Source organism: Canis aureus, chromosome 19 (genome assembly GCF_053574225.1).
Source record: "Canis aureus isolate CA01 chromosome 19, VMU_Caureus_v.1.0, whole genome shotgun sequence".
Taxonomy (NCBI): Eukaryota; Metazoa; Chordata; class Mammalia; order Carnivora; family Canidae; genus Canis; species Canis aureus.
In genome coordinates this window covers 47,012,477-47,029,921 of record NC_135629.1, presented here as the reverse complement: position 1 = coordinate 47,029,921, position 17,445 = coordinate 47,012,477, and the positions used below count along the sequence as shown (strand labels likewise).

General features: G+C 47.9%; 1 protein-coding gene across 5 annotated transcripts in view; it reads left to right on the top strand.

Annotated features, from left to right (window-relative positions):
- The first annotated feature begins 7,903 nt into the window (after window positions 1-7,903).
- NWD1 (NACHT and WD repeat domain containing 1) overlaps window positions 7,904-17,445 on the top strand; it is a 65,482-nt gene continuing 55,940 nt past the window's right edge. The window contains exons 1-4 of one of the 5 annotated variants that reach the window (XM_077859514.1): window positions 7,904-8,324; window positions 10,485-10,582; window positions 14,293-14,378; window positions 16,167-16,283. In XM_077859514.1, coding sequence (XP_077715640.1) covers window positions 14,295-14,378; window positions 16,167-16,283 — 201 coding nt within the window. In that variant the 5' untranslated portion in view covers window positions 7,904-8,324; window positions 10,485-10,582; window positions 14,293-14,294. Of the gene's footprint in view, window positions 8,325-10,484; window positions 10,583-14,292; window positions 14,379-16,166; window positions 16,284-17,257; window positions 17,361-17,445 lie in introns of those variants that run through there. The other 4 variants (XM_077859511.1, XM_077859510.1, XM_077859512.1 and 1 more) reach the window with 4 other exon arrangements.

The window sequence follows — 17,445 nt, the reverse complement described above, 5'->3', positions numbered from 1 at the left end:
CATCTTGAGATCCTTAACTTAATCATATATGCAAAGACTCTTTTTCAGATAAGATCACACTTGCATGGGGTACCTGGGTGGCTCAGGTGATTGGGTGTCTGCCTTCTTCTCAGGTCCCGATCTCCGAGTCGTAGGATTGAGCCCCACATCGAGCTCCAAGCTCAGTGGGGAGTCTGCTTCTCCCTCTTCCTCTGTTTCTCCCCCTGCTTGTGTTCTCTCTGTCTCTCTCTTTCTCTCTCAAATGAATAAATTTTTAAAAAATCTTTTTAAAAAGAGATCACACTTGCAGTTTCTAGGGGTTAGGACCTGAATATATCTTTTTGGCAGCCACCATGAACCCCCGACACTTGGTTACATTAAAAGCTGCTAGCCATCTGTCTTGCACTCTGAATGGATCTCCTATGTTGATTATAACATCATGCATTGGTCATTTGGAAAACATTAGTTCACTGGTGATACAGAGGTTGTCACACTTCATTTTTCAATATCAGAGAGTCCCAGCCATTAAAATCATTGCCCATATTATCAGAAAAGCCTTTCTTTGAATATCAGAAAGTAGTCAAGCTCACAGCAACAGATGCAAGTTTTCCAAAATTCTTTTTTTTTTTCCCTTGAAAGCTTGAATTTTATCATTGGCAACAGAACCGAGTTGTTTTCCTTGGAGTGACAGGCTCATTTTGTTCATTTTTGAGAAAATGTCTACCAAACAGCCAAGTCTGAATCACGGTTGGTCAGACATTTCAAATGAAAATGATGTTCCGGGATCCCTGGGTGGTGCAGCTGTTTGGCGCCTGCCTTTGGCCCAGGGCGTGATCCTGAAGACCCGGGATCGAGTCCCACGTCGGGCTCCCGGGGCATGGAGCCTGCTTCTCCCTCTGCCTGTGTCTCTGCCTCTCTCTCTCTCTGTGACTATCATAAATAAATAAAAATTTCAAAAAAAAGGAAAAAAAAAATAAAATGATGTTCCCTAAAAAAAGACTCCAATCTTCATTCAAGTGCTTCTCCTGAAGATAGCCACTGAACTTAACTCTCAGTAGAATGGCTTTATATGTACTTACCATTTTGTCACACAAAATATCTGCTCCTACGGAGTGAATTGTGTCATCCTAAAAGGGATGTTGAAGTCCCAATCTCCAGCACTTACAAATCCAGTGTTATTTAGAGATAGAGTGTTGGCAGGTGTCATCATGTTAGGGTGAGACCCCAGGCTGGGCCTTAATCCAATAGCACTAGTGTCTTTATAGGAAGAGAAAAAGTTGAACTCAGATATAAGAAAGAGGAGACCATGTGACAACAGAGCCAAGGAATGCCAAGGATTGACATCCAGCACCAGAACCTGGAAGAGTCATGGAAGGATCTTCCCCTAGAGACTTGAAGGGGTGCAGCTCTACTGACAACTTGATTTCAACCTCTGACTTCCAGAACTGTGAGAGAATCCATTTCTGTTGTTTTAAGCCTCTTCTTTCATGGAACTGTGTTATGACATCCACCAGGCCCTGTCTGGGCTCCGCCATGATGTGACCTGGTATGCAGCAAGCTCCTTGTCTCAGTCTGCTCCGGCTGCTATAACAGAATACCAAAGGCTGGGAGGCTGAAACAATAGATATTTATTTCTTGCAGCATGGAGGCTGGAAGTCCCAGATCAAAGTGTCAGCACATTTGATGTCTTGTCAGGGCCCAACGCTTGGTGTACAGACAGTCGCTTTCCTGCTGTTTCCTCACATGGCTTCTCCTCTCTGTCCTCATCTTCTTTTTTTTTCTTTTTTTATTATCTGTCCTCATCTTCTTATAAGGACGCTAATCTTAGCTGGACGGCCCCACTGTCTTCTCCTAAAAATTTAAAACTAATCACCATCCAAAAGGCTTTATTTCCAAATGCCATTACTGTGATGGTTAATTTTAGGTGTCATCTTGACTGGGCTAAGGGATGCCTAGAGACCTGGTCAAATATGATTTCTGGATGTGTCTGAGATGGTGTCTAATGCTAAGAGATGAGCATCTGAATTGGTGAACTGAGTAAAGCAGATGGCCCTCCACTCCACTGCCCATGGAGTGCCAGTGGGCATCATCCAACTCGTCGAGGGCCCAAATAGAACAACAACAAAAAAAAAAGGAAGGACAAATTCCACCTCTCTGCTTAAGCTGGGACATTCACCTTCTCCTACCCTTGGACATAGACACTCCTAGTTCTCAGGCTTTTGGACTCAGATCAATACGTGTATCTTGAGCGCCCTGATTCTCAGGCTTCGGGACTCAAATAGAATAAATTGGATAAATGAATTACAGCCTATCCACTCAATAGAATTCTATGCAGTCATTAAAATGAATGAACTAGGGATGCCTGGGTGGCTCAGTGGTTGAGCATCTGCCTTTGGCTCAGGGCATGTTCCTGGGGCCCTGGGATCAAGTCCCAGATCAGGCTCCTTACAGGGAGCCTGCTTCTCCCTCTGCCTATGTCTCTACCTCTCTCTGTGTGTCTCTCATGAGTAAATATATAAAGTCTGAAAAAAAATTTTAATTAAATGAATGAACTAGATATCTCCAGGAGACCACAGTGAAGAAAAGGTATCCATGTTTTATTATTATGTGACAAAAGCAAGGTGCCATTTTGGTCCAAACACAAAATGTTTCCCCCACACGTGTTTATATGTGCATAGAATACAAGGACTGTTCAACAGTGGTTATCTCTTGGAAGGATCCCTGGGTTTCCATGGAGATGGCGTATCTCCCTCACTGGCAATCCTAGATCAGGGAGGATAAGGTGGGCAGGGGTGAAGGTTTTGTTTACTGAGATGGTGGCCATAAATAAACCCCAACACGGAGCCATGAGGCCCATCCTCAACTTCATACTTTAACAACCATGTGTGAATAAAACACCCAATGTTCTGGGTTGAGCTGTGTTCTCCCAAAATTCATAGGATGAACTCCCAGCCCTTGGTCCTGTAGAATGTGACCTTATTTGGAGAGAGGGCCTTTATTTTTTTTTTAATTTTTATTTATTTATGATAGTCACACACAGAGAGAGAGAGAGAGAGAGAGGCAGAGACATAGGCAGAGGGAGAAGCAGGCTCCATGCACCGGGAGCCCGACGTGGGATTCCATCCCAGGTCTCCAGGATCGCGCCCTGGGCCAAAGGCAGGCACTAAACCACTGCGCCACCCAGGGATCCCAAGAGAGGGCCTTTAAAGAAGTGATCAAGTTCAAATGATGTCATTAGGGTTGGCTCTAACGCAATACAATGGTTGTCTCTGTAAGAAGAGGAGACACAGGGGGAAGACAGCCTGCTGCATGCCCAGGAGAGAGGCCTGGAACAGATCCCCCCCCCTCACAGCCCTCAGAGAGAACCAACCATGCTGCCACCTTGGTGTCAGACTTCTGCTCTCTAGATCTGTGAGCCAATCCATTTCTCTTGTTCAAGCGCCCCCCAACCAAGTCTGTGGTACTTTGTTACGGCGGCTTCAGCAAACAGATATACCCATAGACAAAACGCCCAGAGGAACCTCTCCCAACCATGAACCTGTTGGAACAAAATTGCAGCTAGGTAAGTGAGTGAAGAGCCTGTTCTGTCTGGATGCACAGATGGGCACGTGCTATTGGATTGTCACATAAATGTCCTGGCTGAACAGCCTAGACTGTCTCCTGAAGAAACACACTGCTCCCCACGCCCTGTAAAGGCAAAGACTTTGTGAATCTTTCAGATTTTTTTAAATTGTAAAAATAATACAATCTGGTTATTAAAAATGTAGACTACAGAGAAGTACATAAAGAGAAAGAGAGAGACTTACCTCCTCTCACCTACAATCCATCATGCCAGATGCAAGAAGGATGAACAGTCCTTTTATTCTGCACATATAAACACTCAGGAAGTGACAGCTGTGCTTAGCATCTGTCTCTTCTGCATGCAGGTAAGTGTCTCTTTAGTAACAAATTATGCCTTTGGGTCTTCCTTAAATGATTGTATCTCAGCATTTTTGTCTGACTTTGAGCTTCTTAACCAGAACTTCACTGGTCGGGCTCCGATCAAGGACAGGAGGAATTAGAGGGTCCATAGACTCTGGGACTGTGAGCAAAACTGCATGCATGTCATTGTCCAGGAGAGAGTCCAGAGTTTTTATTGAGGATGTTAAAGTGTGGTCTGGAAGCCCAAAGAACTGGACGTTTCATATAAATGAAATCGTACACTCTATGGGCCTTTGTGACTGGCTTCTTTCACTTAGCATGATGTCTTCTAGGTTCTTTCCACATTGTAGCATGTGTCTTGCTTCCTTCCTTTCTGTGGGTGAGTAATATTTCATTGTATGGATTGATCACCTTTTGTGTATCCATTTACCAATTGATGGACATTTGAGTTGTTTCCATGTGTGGCTATTTTGGTTAGTGACATTCTGAGCATTCTTGAATAGGAATCTGTTTGAACATTTGTTTTCAGTTCTCTTGGGTATATACCTAGTAATGGAGTTGCCAGATTATATGGTAATTCTTTTTTTTTTTTAAAGATCTATTTATTTGAGAGAGAGAGAAAGAGACAGAGCATGAGTGGGGGGAGAAGGCAGAGGGAGAAGGAGAAGCAGACTCTTTGCTGAGCAGGGAGCCCGATGTGGGCTCGATCCTAGGACCTCAAGACCATGAGCTGAGCTGAAGACAGATGCTTAACCAACTGAGCCACTCGGCACCCCTTGTATGGTAATTCTATGCTTAACTTTCCAAGGAACTGCCACGTTGTTTTCCATAGCAGGTGCATCACTTTACATTCCTACCAGCAGTGCACAAAGGGTTCCAATTCCTCCACATCCTTGCCAATACTTATTTTCTACTTTTTTGATCATAGGGGTCCTACTAGGTGTGAGATGTTATCGCATTGTGGTTTTGATTTACAGATAAATGATATTTTAAAGTCATGTTTTATAAAAATCAAACTCCACACAAAAACTCTGTGCCCAAACCAAACAACAAAATCTTAATGAAGGGACACCTGGGTGGCTCAGTGGTTCAGCATCTGCCTTTGGCTCAGGGCGTGATCCTGTGGTCCTGGAATCAAGCCCCACCTAGGCCCCCCTGCAGGGAGCCTATTTCTCCCTCTGCCTATGTCTCTACCTGTCTCTGTGTCTCTCATGAATAAATAAATAAAATCTTTTTAAAAATATTAATGAAGGGCAGCCCCCGTGGCCCAGCGGTTTAGCATCGCCTTCAGCCCAAGGTGTGATCCTGAGACCCGGGATGGAGTCCCTCGTCGGGCTCCCTGCATGGACGCTGCTTCTCCCTCTGCCTCTGTGTGTGTGTGTGTGTGTGTGTGTGTGTCTGTCTGTCTGTCTGTCATGAATAAATAAATAAATTTTAAAAATAAAAATAAAATATTAATGAAAACAGAATCCAAGCCTGCATTTATATACTCACCTCACTATATTTAAAATTGTGACAGTTCATTCATTGTGGATTTTTCTGCACTAATTTTTCTAAACATTGTTTAAAAGATCACACTTTTATCACCACAACAAATGAAAAACGTATTTATTATTATTAATCTTTATTGCTGGGGCTTTGTATGTGCCCTCCCCGCAGAGTGTGGCCCCCCAGGCCAGGCAGCACCTCTCCTGCGTCCCCCTCCTGCTCTGCCCTGCGCTCAAGCGGCTTCGCCCATTCACTCGGCAGCTCCTGCGCTGACCTCCAGGGGGCGCCGCTTCCCCGCTCATCCTCCTTCCAGCCCAGGCACCTCCTTCCAGGCTGACTTTGATTTGGGTTATTAACATCTCTCTGCGGGGATTCCTCTCTTCCAAGGGGGCAGGGGGGAGGAGAGTTAGGCAGAAAAGGTGTGGAAATCCCTTCGCCTAGGGCTCAGCCTCTACCCAACACATAATGATCATTATAACTATTCCCAAGAGCAGGGATGGAAGAGTACATTGCACTTTCACTGCAGAGAGTTTCAAACACCACAGTAAGCAGAATGGTATAATGAACCGCCAGCTCCAGGTTCCACTGCTATCAACCCCTGGCCAACCCCACTGTATCCACCTTGACATCTGGGATTATTATCTCAAAGCAAGTCCCAGTCATTCCAGAAATCTTATTATTCTATAAATATTTTATTATGCATCTCTACAAGATAAACAGGCTCTTAAAAAAAAAAAAAACCTTACCACGATACCATCTTCACACTTTGAAAACTTTGCCAAGAATTCTTTAATCCCTGCAGATTCCTACGTAGCTGACAAATGTTGGGTTTTGAGGCTCAGCCCTGTCGTTTCCTTGCCAAGGGAGCTTGGGCAAATTGCTGAACTTCTCTGAAGCTTATTTTCCTTCTCTCTTTTTTCATTTTTTAAAAAAGATTTTATTTATTTCTTCATGAGAGACACACAGAGAGGCAGAGACATTGGCGGAGGGAGAAGCAGGTCCTTCAAAGGGGCCTGATAGGTGACTCGATCCCATGACCTCAGGATCACGACCTGAGCCAAAGGCAGATACTCAACCACTGAGCCACGCAGGTGCCACTATTTTTTTCATTTTTAAGCAATCTCTACACCCAACATGGGACTCAAAGTCACAACCCTGAGATCAAGAGTCACACACTCTACTGCCTGAGCCAGCCAGGTACCCCTCAGAAGCTTATTTTCATCTTTGGTAAATCAGGGTAGCAAAATGAAGTTCCTAGTCACAGGGAGAATTAGAGAGAACAGGTTATATTAGCATCTGAAGCTAAGAGTTCCTCATGATATAATGACATGATGATGGTAACATGAAAATGCCAACTTGTTAGAGAAGTTGTTCTCAACCAGAGGGTGGGGGTGGGGATTCTGTTCCCCAGGAGACACCTGGCAATGTCAGGAGACATTTTTGGTTGTCGTGATTGGGAGAGGTGATGCTACTTGCATCTAGTTGGTGGAGATCAGGAATGCTGCTCAACATCCTAATGTTTTTGCTACCTCCAAGGGAGCTTCCCATGTGCAATCTGAAACCAGCCCCTGTACTTGGAGGGCAGGGCAAGACCAGAGAAAGTCAGGCCATTTCAGATTGGTAGGTGGCAGGTTTGATAAGCAGGAGAACTTACTTACCAGGCTTGTCTCGAGTGGCCGCAGACAAGTAGATCTTCACACCATAGCAGCCAGAATCTTAAAAATGTATATAAAGGCCTTAACTGGGTTCAGTCCCATACACCATCCAGATGGTCTTAACACCACATCACTATCTCAAGGCTGTGTCCTTGGGAGAGCATCTCGTGCAGGGAGGCCCAGGGGAGTGAACACTCCAAGGACAGGGGAGGGGGAGCTTCTCGCCCACCTGGTGGGTCAAATCTGCAGTTACATGTTCTTGATGACCTCCTCCAACATGCGCACCCCACCGCAAAGAGTGCTCTGGCCCCAAATGTTAAGCAGTGCTGAGATCGAGAAACCCTGCTCTAGAAACTTAGATTGCATTTAACGCTTATGGGGACGTCAACGTTGGATGCTTTGATTCCTGATTGTGCCACTTGTTGGCTGAGCCTGGAAATAATAGGAAAAATCATGGCCTACATTTCATGTGCCCTTCACATGCCCCAAGCATGACGTTAGGCTCATCTTATAAGCAAATTTCATTGTCTCCCTGACTCTGGAGATCATAAAGCAAACTTAAGCCCGGAGAAGCCAAGTGGCCCATGCAAGGGGCTTCATCTATCTGGACCTCTTTTTTTTTCATCAGTGGGGGAGAATCATAATACCCGCCTCTTGGGCACACTGCCCATGTGGAATGCCAACCAGCTGGCACCTCATGGGCCCTTAACAAATGGCCTCTTCTGTGATGAGCATATTAGCCCGACACACAACGGTTAACCATCAAGTCTGGCTAAGTGCCCAGCTAATAAGCCAGGGCCTGAGAGCCACACAATTTCTTTCATTATCCCAGTTGCTGGGTGAATTGGCAGGGAGAGACCTGGGAAGTACCTAAGACAAAAGTTACTAGGATTGCCGGGGGCCTGGCTTCCGGGCAGTGCTACGGCCAGAAAACTTTCTTCTCCAGCCTACTTCCCCAGAGGGTTTTAAGTTGGCTTTTCCACCACCAGCAGGAGTGAGATTGAGGCCAGAGCTCCCAAGGAAAACCAGAAGGCAAGCACTGCAAGGGACTTCTGTCCTTCCCGGGGAAATCCAGTCTTCTTCAGTTGCCTGTAGTGATAAATAGGAGTCAAGGAAGATGGACAGTTGTGGTTGAGCCCACTGATGTGACAATTATTTAGTGAGCACCTACTATGTGCCAAGCATGCTGACCTTGGCGGACAGAGTCCTTGCACTCACGGAACTCATGTTCTTGTGGCGAGACAAGCAGTAAAGAAGCAAGAAGAAACATACCAGCTGGTGGTGAGTACCATGCAGAGAATTAAAATAGGGTGATGGCATTGGGAGGGACTGGGGGAGTGGTCACTGAGCAATGGTGTGGTCAGAGAGCCTCTGAGGAAGTGGCATTTAACTGAGGTGTAGGAGATCCCTGGGTGGCTCAGCGGTTTGGCACCTGCCTTTGGCCCAGGGCGCGGTCCTGGAGTCCCGGGATCGGGTCCCACATCGGGCTCCCGGCATGGAGCCTGCTTCTCCCTCCTCCTGTGTCTCTGCCTCTCTCTCTCTCTCTCTCTCTCTCTCTCTCTACGTCTATCATGAATAAATAAATAAATCATTAAAAAAATAAAAAAAAATAAACTGAGGTGTGGATGACATGAATGGATTCAGGATGGGGAATTCAGGTGCAACATGAGGCCCTGAAGCTGTAATTAGCTAGTTGTCTTAGGCCAGGGTTCTCAACCAAGCGTGATTGTGCCCCTACTAGACACTGGCAATGTCCAGAGATTTTTTTTTAAAGACTTTATTTATTTCTTTGACATACAGAGAGAGAGCACAAGCAAGGGGAGTGGGAGAGGGAGAAGCAGGCTCTCTGCTGAGCAGGGAGCCCGATGCAGGGCTTGATTCCAGGACCCCAGGATCATGGCCTGAGCTGAAGGCAGACGCTTAACTGACTAAACCACCCAGACACCCCTTGGAGATATTTTTAATCGTCACAGCTTTGGCGGAGGTGGGGAGCCCTGCTACTGGCATCCAATGAGTCAAGCCCAGATGCTCCTCAACATCCTACAATGCACAAGATGGCCCCCACTGCAAAGAATGACCTGGCCCCAGATGCCAGTAGTGCTGATATTGGAAAAGTCTGGGCTACAGAAATAGAAAGAAAGCCTAGTGTGAGCATCAAGGTCAAAGTCTTCCCATCCTCCCATGAAGTCAAGAGGTGGTAAGCAAGGGAACATGACCATGTGCCAGAGTCGGGTAGAGTCCTACAGGCCTGTTTGGAACTGAGATAAATGGAGAAAGAAACAGAGATTTGAGGGGAGACAAATTCAAGGTCATGAGATTGGTGAAGAGGTGATAGGCCTAGACTGACTGTGGAGTCCAGAGCTGGGGCCTGGGTGAGGTTACAAGGTGCAGCTAAATCAGAGGGTCTGGGTGAATCATGGGCAGGTGGCTGGATGAGGAAGCTGGCTCGAGGGGAGGGGATGTCCCCTGTGGGAGAAGGGGCCAGACCAGCACTCACTCCACAACCCTACCCTTCAAGGCAAATGAAAAAGTTCTCACTCTGATCCTCAGTTTTCCTCATCTGTAAAATGGTGACAGTCAATTCTGTTACAATATTTTTCAGGTCTGTGCAGGAAAGGTTAATTTAGCAGGCCTAGGTTGTCCCCACCCTGCACATGAAAGGTTTGGCCCTTGACTGGCTCCTAGGATGTGCCCTCTAAGGTCTTGAAATGTCTTGTCTGATAAGAGTGTGTATACCTAGGGGTCTTGGAAAATACCCCAAGAGTCTATGCTAACAATGTGATTTCTGGTGGGGACCTTGGGCCATGTGGTATCAACTCTAGAGAGGCTGGACTCTGAAGTCAGCCACGTATGTCTGTGTGACCAATGCCCAGGAAATACTTGGATGCCAAGGCTCGAGTGAGCTTCCCCGGTTGGCAATCCTCCAAGCAGGTTGTCACACATTGTTGCTGTGAAAATTCAGGGCTGCTCGCACGACTCCACTGGGAAGGGACAATCGGCAGCCTAAGCCTCGTGTCTCCTGGACACTGCTCTGCACATTGCTCTCCTTGGCTGACCTTCATCCATGTCCTTTCACTGTAATGAACTATAACCATGAAAATAGCTTTTCCAAATTCTGTGACCTGGGGGTGATCTTGAGGACCCTACAAGGCAGACTTTTCCTAGGTGGACAAGGCAGAGAAGGAAAAGGTGTAAGAAAAGCTCCGGCTCTTTGATTGAACTGATATCACCATTTCTCAAGTGCCTGTATATAAAGTGGGGACTTGACACACCAGCTCCCAAATGGCTTGCTCACACTGGGTTCACTGTGGGTATGTTTGGCATCCATTCTGGTTTTCGGGCACATCGTGCTTCCTTATGTGCTGATCCTGAGGGATGTGCCTTTCTCTCCGGGTCCTAGCCCACCCTTGAGTGAGTGGTTCTTACTTGCGTATCTCACAGATGATGTGACTAATGTCCCAGGAGAGAGGCCACTTGCTTAACTCCTTCAGGACAGCGATGGACAAGCCAGCGCTCCAACCAGGCCCATGGACACCCAGGTATGCTTTCCTTCTGTCTGCGGTTTGTTACTACTGCGAGGTGGGTGGGCAAGACCCAGATCACCAGGGCATGTTCAGTAAAGTCAAATAATGAGAAGGTCTTCCTTGGTCATAGAGGCCGTGTTTTGGGTTAATTTTTCTCCCCTCACCCTACTGACGGATAATCAGCGTACAACGTTGTGTGTTTAAGGTACCCAACACGTCGATTTGATGCATTTCTATCTTGCACGGTGGTTACTGCGGTGGCATTAGCTAACACCTCCAACACGCGTATAATCACTATTTCTTTTTCGTGGTGAGAGAACCTTTAAGATCCGTACTGCTAGCAACTTTCAAATATATAATACAGTATTATTAACTCTGATCCCCAGGCTGTGCATTAAATCCCTATGCCGGTCTCATTCATCTTTTAACTGGAAGCTTGTAACCTCTGACTAACATCTCCCCAGCTCCCGACCCCCATTTCCCAGTAACCATCACTCTACTTTCTGTTTCTGTGAGTTTGGCTTTTTTTAGCTTCCACGTATAAATAAGATCTTACAGTATTTGTCTTTCTCCACCTGGATTATTTCACCTAGCATAATGCCCTCCAGGTCTTTTCATGTTGTTGCAAGTGGTGTTTTTTGATTATTTCAAAAAGCACAGCTCAGTTTGATATGGGTAGGTCCTGAACTGCCCCTGGAGATTTGCTAATCTCCCCTCTTATCCAGGGAGCTGGCCTCAGGCTCCATGCCTCCTGCAGGCAAGGAGATCTGACTAGAGTGGATTTAAAGCTGGTTTCTCAGTTTCTCAGCACTGCTGACATTTGGGGACGGATAATTCTCTCTGGCTGGGCTGTCCTGTGCATTGTAGGGTGTTGAGCAGCATCCCTGAGCTGTACCCACTAGATGCCAGCAGCTCTCCCTCCCTCAGTCGTGACAACCAAAATGTCTCCAGACGTTGCAAGGGTCCCCTGGGAAACAGAATATTCCCCCAGTTGAGAGCTGCTGGTTGGTACTGTGCATCCAGTGCCTGGACCTCTTTGGAGGGGGCAGTGAGCACAGCACGAGGGGGGATTCCACTAAGTGTTTCTGGCCTGCCCTGCCAGGACTGGCACAACTCCCAGCATCTGACAGCTTCCCTCCGCACACCTGGGCCCCAGCTCGGCTTTCACGGATCCCCAGGGGACCTAGGTGTTCCAGAGGCTGGCTGGTCCCCAGGCCCCAAAGCTGGGCTCCAGGAAACCATAGTTGCCGTGGTGACTGCTGAGCTCTTGGGGTGAGGAGCTGGCTGGTTGAGGGGCAAAGGCTCCAGTGCCTGGAAGAACCAACATCCAGGGGCCTTGGCTGGGAGGCTGCTGTCCAACGTCCTCCCATTAGTGCTTGCAGACCACGCAGAGCAGCGCTCCCCAGGGGCGCTGGAGGAGGCGGAGACTGCAGGGCACTGCGGGGGTGAGATGGACACCCCACTCCGGAAGGCTCTGCCTCGCTGCCCTCCCAGGAAGGCCACCTGGCCTCTGGCCTGAGGTCTCTGAGTCCCAGGCCCCATCCCGGGGAAGGGTCATCTGGGGGACAGGCAGCATGAGTGTGGGCCCCCTCAGCCCGGGCACCCGCCGGCGACTTCTCCAGGGTCAGGCAGACCCCCTCCCAGCGCCTCTGTCCAGAAGTGTGGCCATCTTCATCAGCTCCACGGTCTCGGGTAAGGGGCAGGGTAGGGCTGGGGGGCCAGAGGCAAGCAGGTACTCGTGGGGAGGGGTGAGGTGACCAAGGCATGGCTCATAGGGTCCCCTAGGAGACCTGGATAAGAATGCAGCCTGGCCAGTGGGAACTGGTGAAAGGGAGCCTCCCAGACCCTCTGTTTCCTCCTCCATAAGCCAGTCTGAAAGCCGTGAGTGGCAAATCATATAGCAACTAACATTTATGATGAATGCACTACACTACAGGCTTAAAAAGTATGAGAACCATTTCCCCCTTGCTCCCCCCACCCAGCCGCCAGCCCTTGCATGACCTGACTCTCTTCACCTTGCGTCTTGATCTCATAAGGTCCTCCCCTCACTCCCATGTTGTAGTCACACTGGGCTCCAGCAGGTCGTGGGACCCTTGAAACCCCAGGCCCCATAAACAGTAGGCGTTTATATATTTACTCAATGTCTGGTTCTTCTGAGCAGGCTGCAAGCCCTGTGGGGGCAAGGACCATGTATACAGTAGAGTACTGGCAAATGTTTAACAGCTCACTCCCCCCAAATCCAAATGAAACAAAACAAAACAAAAAAAACCCAAACACCTGATCTGTACCACCTGCCAATTTCTGTGGTGTAAATCCCTCCGCCAGGGTCAATTTCGAGCTGCCGATCTGACTTTTCTGACTTCGGAGGCAGGCAGAGATGTATGGTAATTCAACTGTCTCTAGTATTTCCCTGATACAAAATCAGCAGCCAGGACCGAACTGCAGAACAGAGCTCACAGTCAAATGCCATAAAATAATTAGGAAGTGATGCGTTCTGAGTATTTGCCATCTTTGCCTTTTCCATTGTAGGTTCAGATCATTTCATTGTTCATCATGGCTATGTTAACAACTGGCTCACAAAATTCCTGACGATTGGGAGCTCGGCTCTCCCAAGCCAGTAGGGGCCAGCTCCAGCACACTGTGTCATCTACATTATGTCTTGTTGGCCTCCGTGCCCCCGATGGTTAGCAAGGTTCTGAGCATAAAGCAACTTTCTAATAAATACTTTATAGGCGGATGTAAATAACCCTTGGAATGCATTAGACAGGGATGGGAAGGGCATGGGATAGAAGGCAGATCCAAGTTTGGCACCCAGGTCAGCTCCCATCCCAGGGCTGGGGCGGCTTCTTCATGCTCCCCGAACATTCTGATGACCTCCCCCTCACCAGGTGGAGAAGACAAACGTTTCTTCTACATCTGCCTCACCCTAGGTGCTTTTACTTGTAAGATTCAGTGGCTCAACCAATGCATATTGAGCATTTGTGTTGAGGGCTAAGAAATTAGCCATGACCAAGGCAAGCAGAAGCAATTGACTTTGGGGTGCTTGCAGCCCTGCAAAGTAGAAGTATCACCCCCATTTTACAGAGGGGAAAACCAAAGATAGCTTGGCACTTGGCACTAGGCCACGCAGTGAAGTCAGTGCTACAGAAGGTCTTAGAGCCCTGGGTCGGGCTGCCAGATTTAGCAAAAGCAAAAAACTGGAACAGCAAAACCAGGACACCAGTTAAATTTGCATTTCAGATAAACAATGAATAATCCTTTAGTATAGGTATTTCCCAAATAGTACCTGACATGGGATATACTCACCCTAACAGATTATTTGTTGTTTATCTGAAATGCGATCCAGCTGGGCTGATCAGATGTGCGCATGTGTCCAAATGGTGCATGGGACAGGACACACTTATGCTATCAAGTTTTTCATTGCTTCTCTGAAGTGCAAATTCAGCTGGGCATCCTGCACTTTATGTGGCAACCCTAAGCTAGGGTGACCAACCATGCTGGTTAGCTTGGACTGAGGGATTTCCTGGGATGTGGGAGTTTCAGCACTAACAACAGGAAAGTCCCTCTCTAGTTTACTTCATGTTTTTTGGATCTTTTCATTTGCCCCTGCAAGGCCCCAGCCTTAGTGAGGACAAAAGAGGCTAAAAGCAGAGCTGGGGGGCGGGAGGGGGCAAGAAAGAGTTCTAGGTTCTTCTAGCTAACATCCTTTGTGCTCATCCTTGCAGATATGGATGTAGAGAGAGAAGCTCTGCAGAGCACTGCCTTCCCCGAAGTGCAGACCTTCTGCCAAAAGAACGGCCTGATGTTCGAGGTAATAGCTTCCTCCCTGGCTCATTGTCCATTGCCCTGAAATTAGGGACCAAGGGTGTGCCACCCCCGCTGTCACATAGGACCCTTTGCTCCAAGAGGCTCCACACTGGTGATGTGCTGGTGGAGATGAAAGTCCTCTCAAAAGACAGGGGGAGGGATGATGACCATGGCCACCGCTGTTAGCCCAGGAGGTGTGACAGTGCTATAGGTGGCTGCCTGGGGACCCTGCTGCTTGGGCATGTCACTTTCCTGCCTTGTGTTGTTGGTTTGTCCTGCCCACCAGGCCCTCCCTGCACAGGGGCAGCTTCAGGGGGAATCTAGGAGGACTATGGGGGTGTTTGGGGTGTATATGAAGGGAGATGTGCCTTTTTCGGGAGCACTAATGGTGTACCTGCCGGGCACAGTCACTGCAGTCCCCAGTCAGAGTCCCCTATGAATCGAGAGTGGGGTAGGGTGTTGCTCCCTGCATGTTCTGATGCGGAAACCAACAAAGCATCTTTGGACTGTTGGCTTCAACTGACCCTGACTCCCTGACATTTATGACAGCGATCCGCCCCATCAAAGGCTCCCTTGATGCTAAGACGCACAATGGTTTCTATATTACTAAGAAAGAAGCAGTTCTGGGAATTCGACTCTGCCTGCCATTGATCACGAGACACGGCTCAGTGGCAGAGGTGCTAAAAAGGAAAACATACGTGCTGAGAAGTGATGCTTGTGCTTTTAATGTCCACACAGGTGCAATGCGGCAAACACCGCCAACATCCTCCATCCGCAGATCGGAGGCAGCGGCCCGCAGAGCCAAAGCTCTTGCCTGAGCCCAGTGGCTGACCCGTTCTCCCTCTCCATTCAGCCACACTCAGTAGTAGGGTGCTTTTATCCCCATGTTCCACCTCATTAGGAATTTCTGTGTCTTTCCCTCTGAGCAAAAGAATTGAGGGAGGGAGGGACATTCCGAGTCCCATCCGAGGCTCCCCTGCCTGCCTCCTTTTCCCAGCCTTTTGCCCGGTCAGCTTTGCTACCTGAATCGAGCCATTCTGTTGGCCCCCCTCAGGCTAGCAGGCAAAAGTGGACCGCAAGCGTGCGGTTGCCAAGGAGACTGCCAAGTGTGATTTTGGCCAAACTAAACACCCTCCTTTGCAAAAGAAAGCTCTGAGAACAAGTGTGGACATGTCCTCACTTAGAAAGAAGCAGTTTGAAAATGGCCAAGTTTAAAAAAAATTTTTTTTGATATGTTGTTTTTAAGTTAACTTTTTATTTCGGATTTAGGTTTACGTGGAAGTGGCCTACAGTCCAGAGTTCCCATACGCCTGCACCCACTTTCCCCCAATTATGAACATCTTACATCATCGGGACACATTTGTCATAACTAAGAAATGGACATTGGTACAATGCTATGAACCAGCCTCCTGGTGTCATTCAGATGTCACCAGTTCTCCCATATGTGTCCTCTCTCTGGTCGAGGACCCTATCCAGGTGACCCGGTGGGGCCCCTCTGGTCTGAGACAGTCAGTCTTTCCTTATTGCTCATGACCTTAGCAGTCTTGGAGAGGACTGAGTGGCCATCGTGCAGGATGACCCTGACCTGGGTCTGTCTGATATTTTTCTCATGACTATCCTGGGGATATGGGCTTCATTCAAGTTCTTTCAATTTGCACATTCCCCCCTTTGGGAAGAGACTGTCAAAAATTACTGAAAGAAACTTTATGCCTTTGTCAAAGGGAATTGAAAAAAAAAAAAAAAAACACCCATTGTGCCACCTCCCTTACAAATCCACGCTTGTAATCTCCAGGTTGTTGACCTGAGGTGGGGTATTCGGAACACTGAGGCCACTGACCACATGACCACAGAACTCTGCTTGGAGGAGCTCGACCGGTGTCGGAAAACATCCATAGGGCCGGCTTTTGTTGTGAGTCTCTTGAGAGGGATGGGTTGGTGTTTACTTCTCATTCCAGCCCCATATATGGCTCCTACTCACTAGCCAAACCCATCAGTGGAGGGATGTGGGAGGCATTGCTTCTAGTACCTACTCTCCATTGTCTGCCCATGGCAGACATTGCTAATCGATCACAGTGCTCATTTTCTACTGAGCTAGCTGGGATCCAGACCTTAGTAGCCAAATGAGAGTAGCAGGTGAGCTGGGGAACAGAGCATAGAAGCCCAAGGGAACCTTAAAGTTTGCTCTGGACCTTCCCCTAGCTTCTCCACCTCATCTACTTCAAAAGGGTGGAATTTGGAGACCCTGAAAAAGCATAGAGAGGATAGAAGCCCACAAGATGTTGAGGATTTTTTTTTCCTCTAGTGTGCCTCATGGTGTTGGGAGCAGCCTCTGTGGCACAGTCTAGAGCCTGCCTTGGGGCAAACTTCCTCTGATGCTAGGTGGAACCAGTTTTTCCATGTTCCTGGGTATTCTTTCCTCCCACCCCCGAAGCACCCTCTCGGTCCCCAAAATAACCCCAAGCTCACAATTTTGGCCTACAATCGGCAAATGTAATTCCACATTCCTGATTTACTACAACACCAAGTTTCAGATACAACCAAAAACTATGACATTTTAGCTCATAAATCCTAGAGCAACGATCAGCAAACTATAGCCTATGGGGCAAATCTGGCCCATTGCCTGCTTTTGTATACAAAGCTTTATTGAGGGCAGCCCGGGTTGCTCAGCAGTTTAGCGCCTGCCTTCAGCTCAGGGCGTGATCCTGGAGTCCCGGGATCGAGTCCCACGTCGGGCTCCCTGCATGGAGCCTGCTTCTCCCTCTGCCTGTGTCTCTGTCTCTCTCTGTCTCTGTGCCTCTTGAATAAATAAATAAAATCTTAAAAAAAATAAAGCTTTATTGGCACTCAACCACATATCCTCCGTGGTTGTTTTTCAGCTACATCCACAGAGCTGAATGGTTGTGACAGAGACCACCCGGCCTGCAAAGCTGAAAAGATTGGCTATCTGACCCTCTACAGGAAAAGTTTGCTGATCTCTGTCCAAAATGTAAAGAGGGGAAAAGTCAAGAAAGTATCTTTGCCCGAGACACCTTAGTCACAAAGAAGCTTTGAGTGGTTCCAGATAAAAAGAA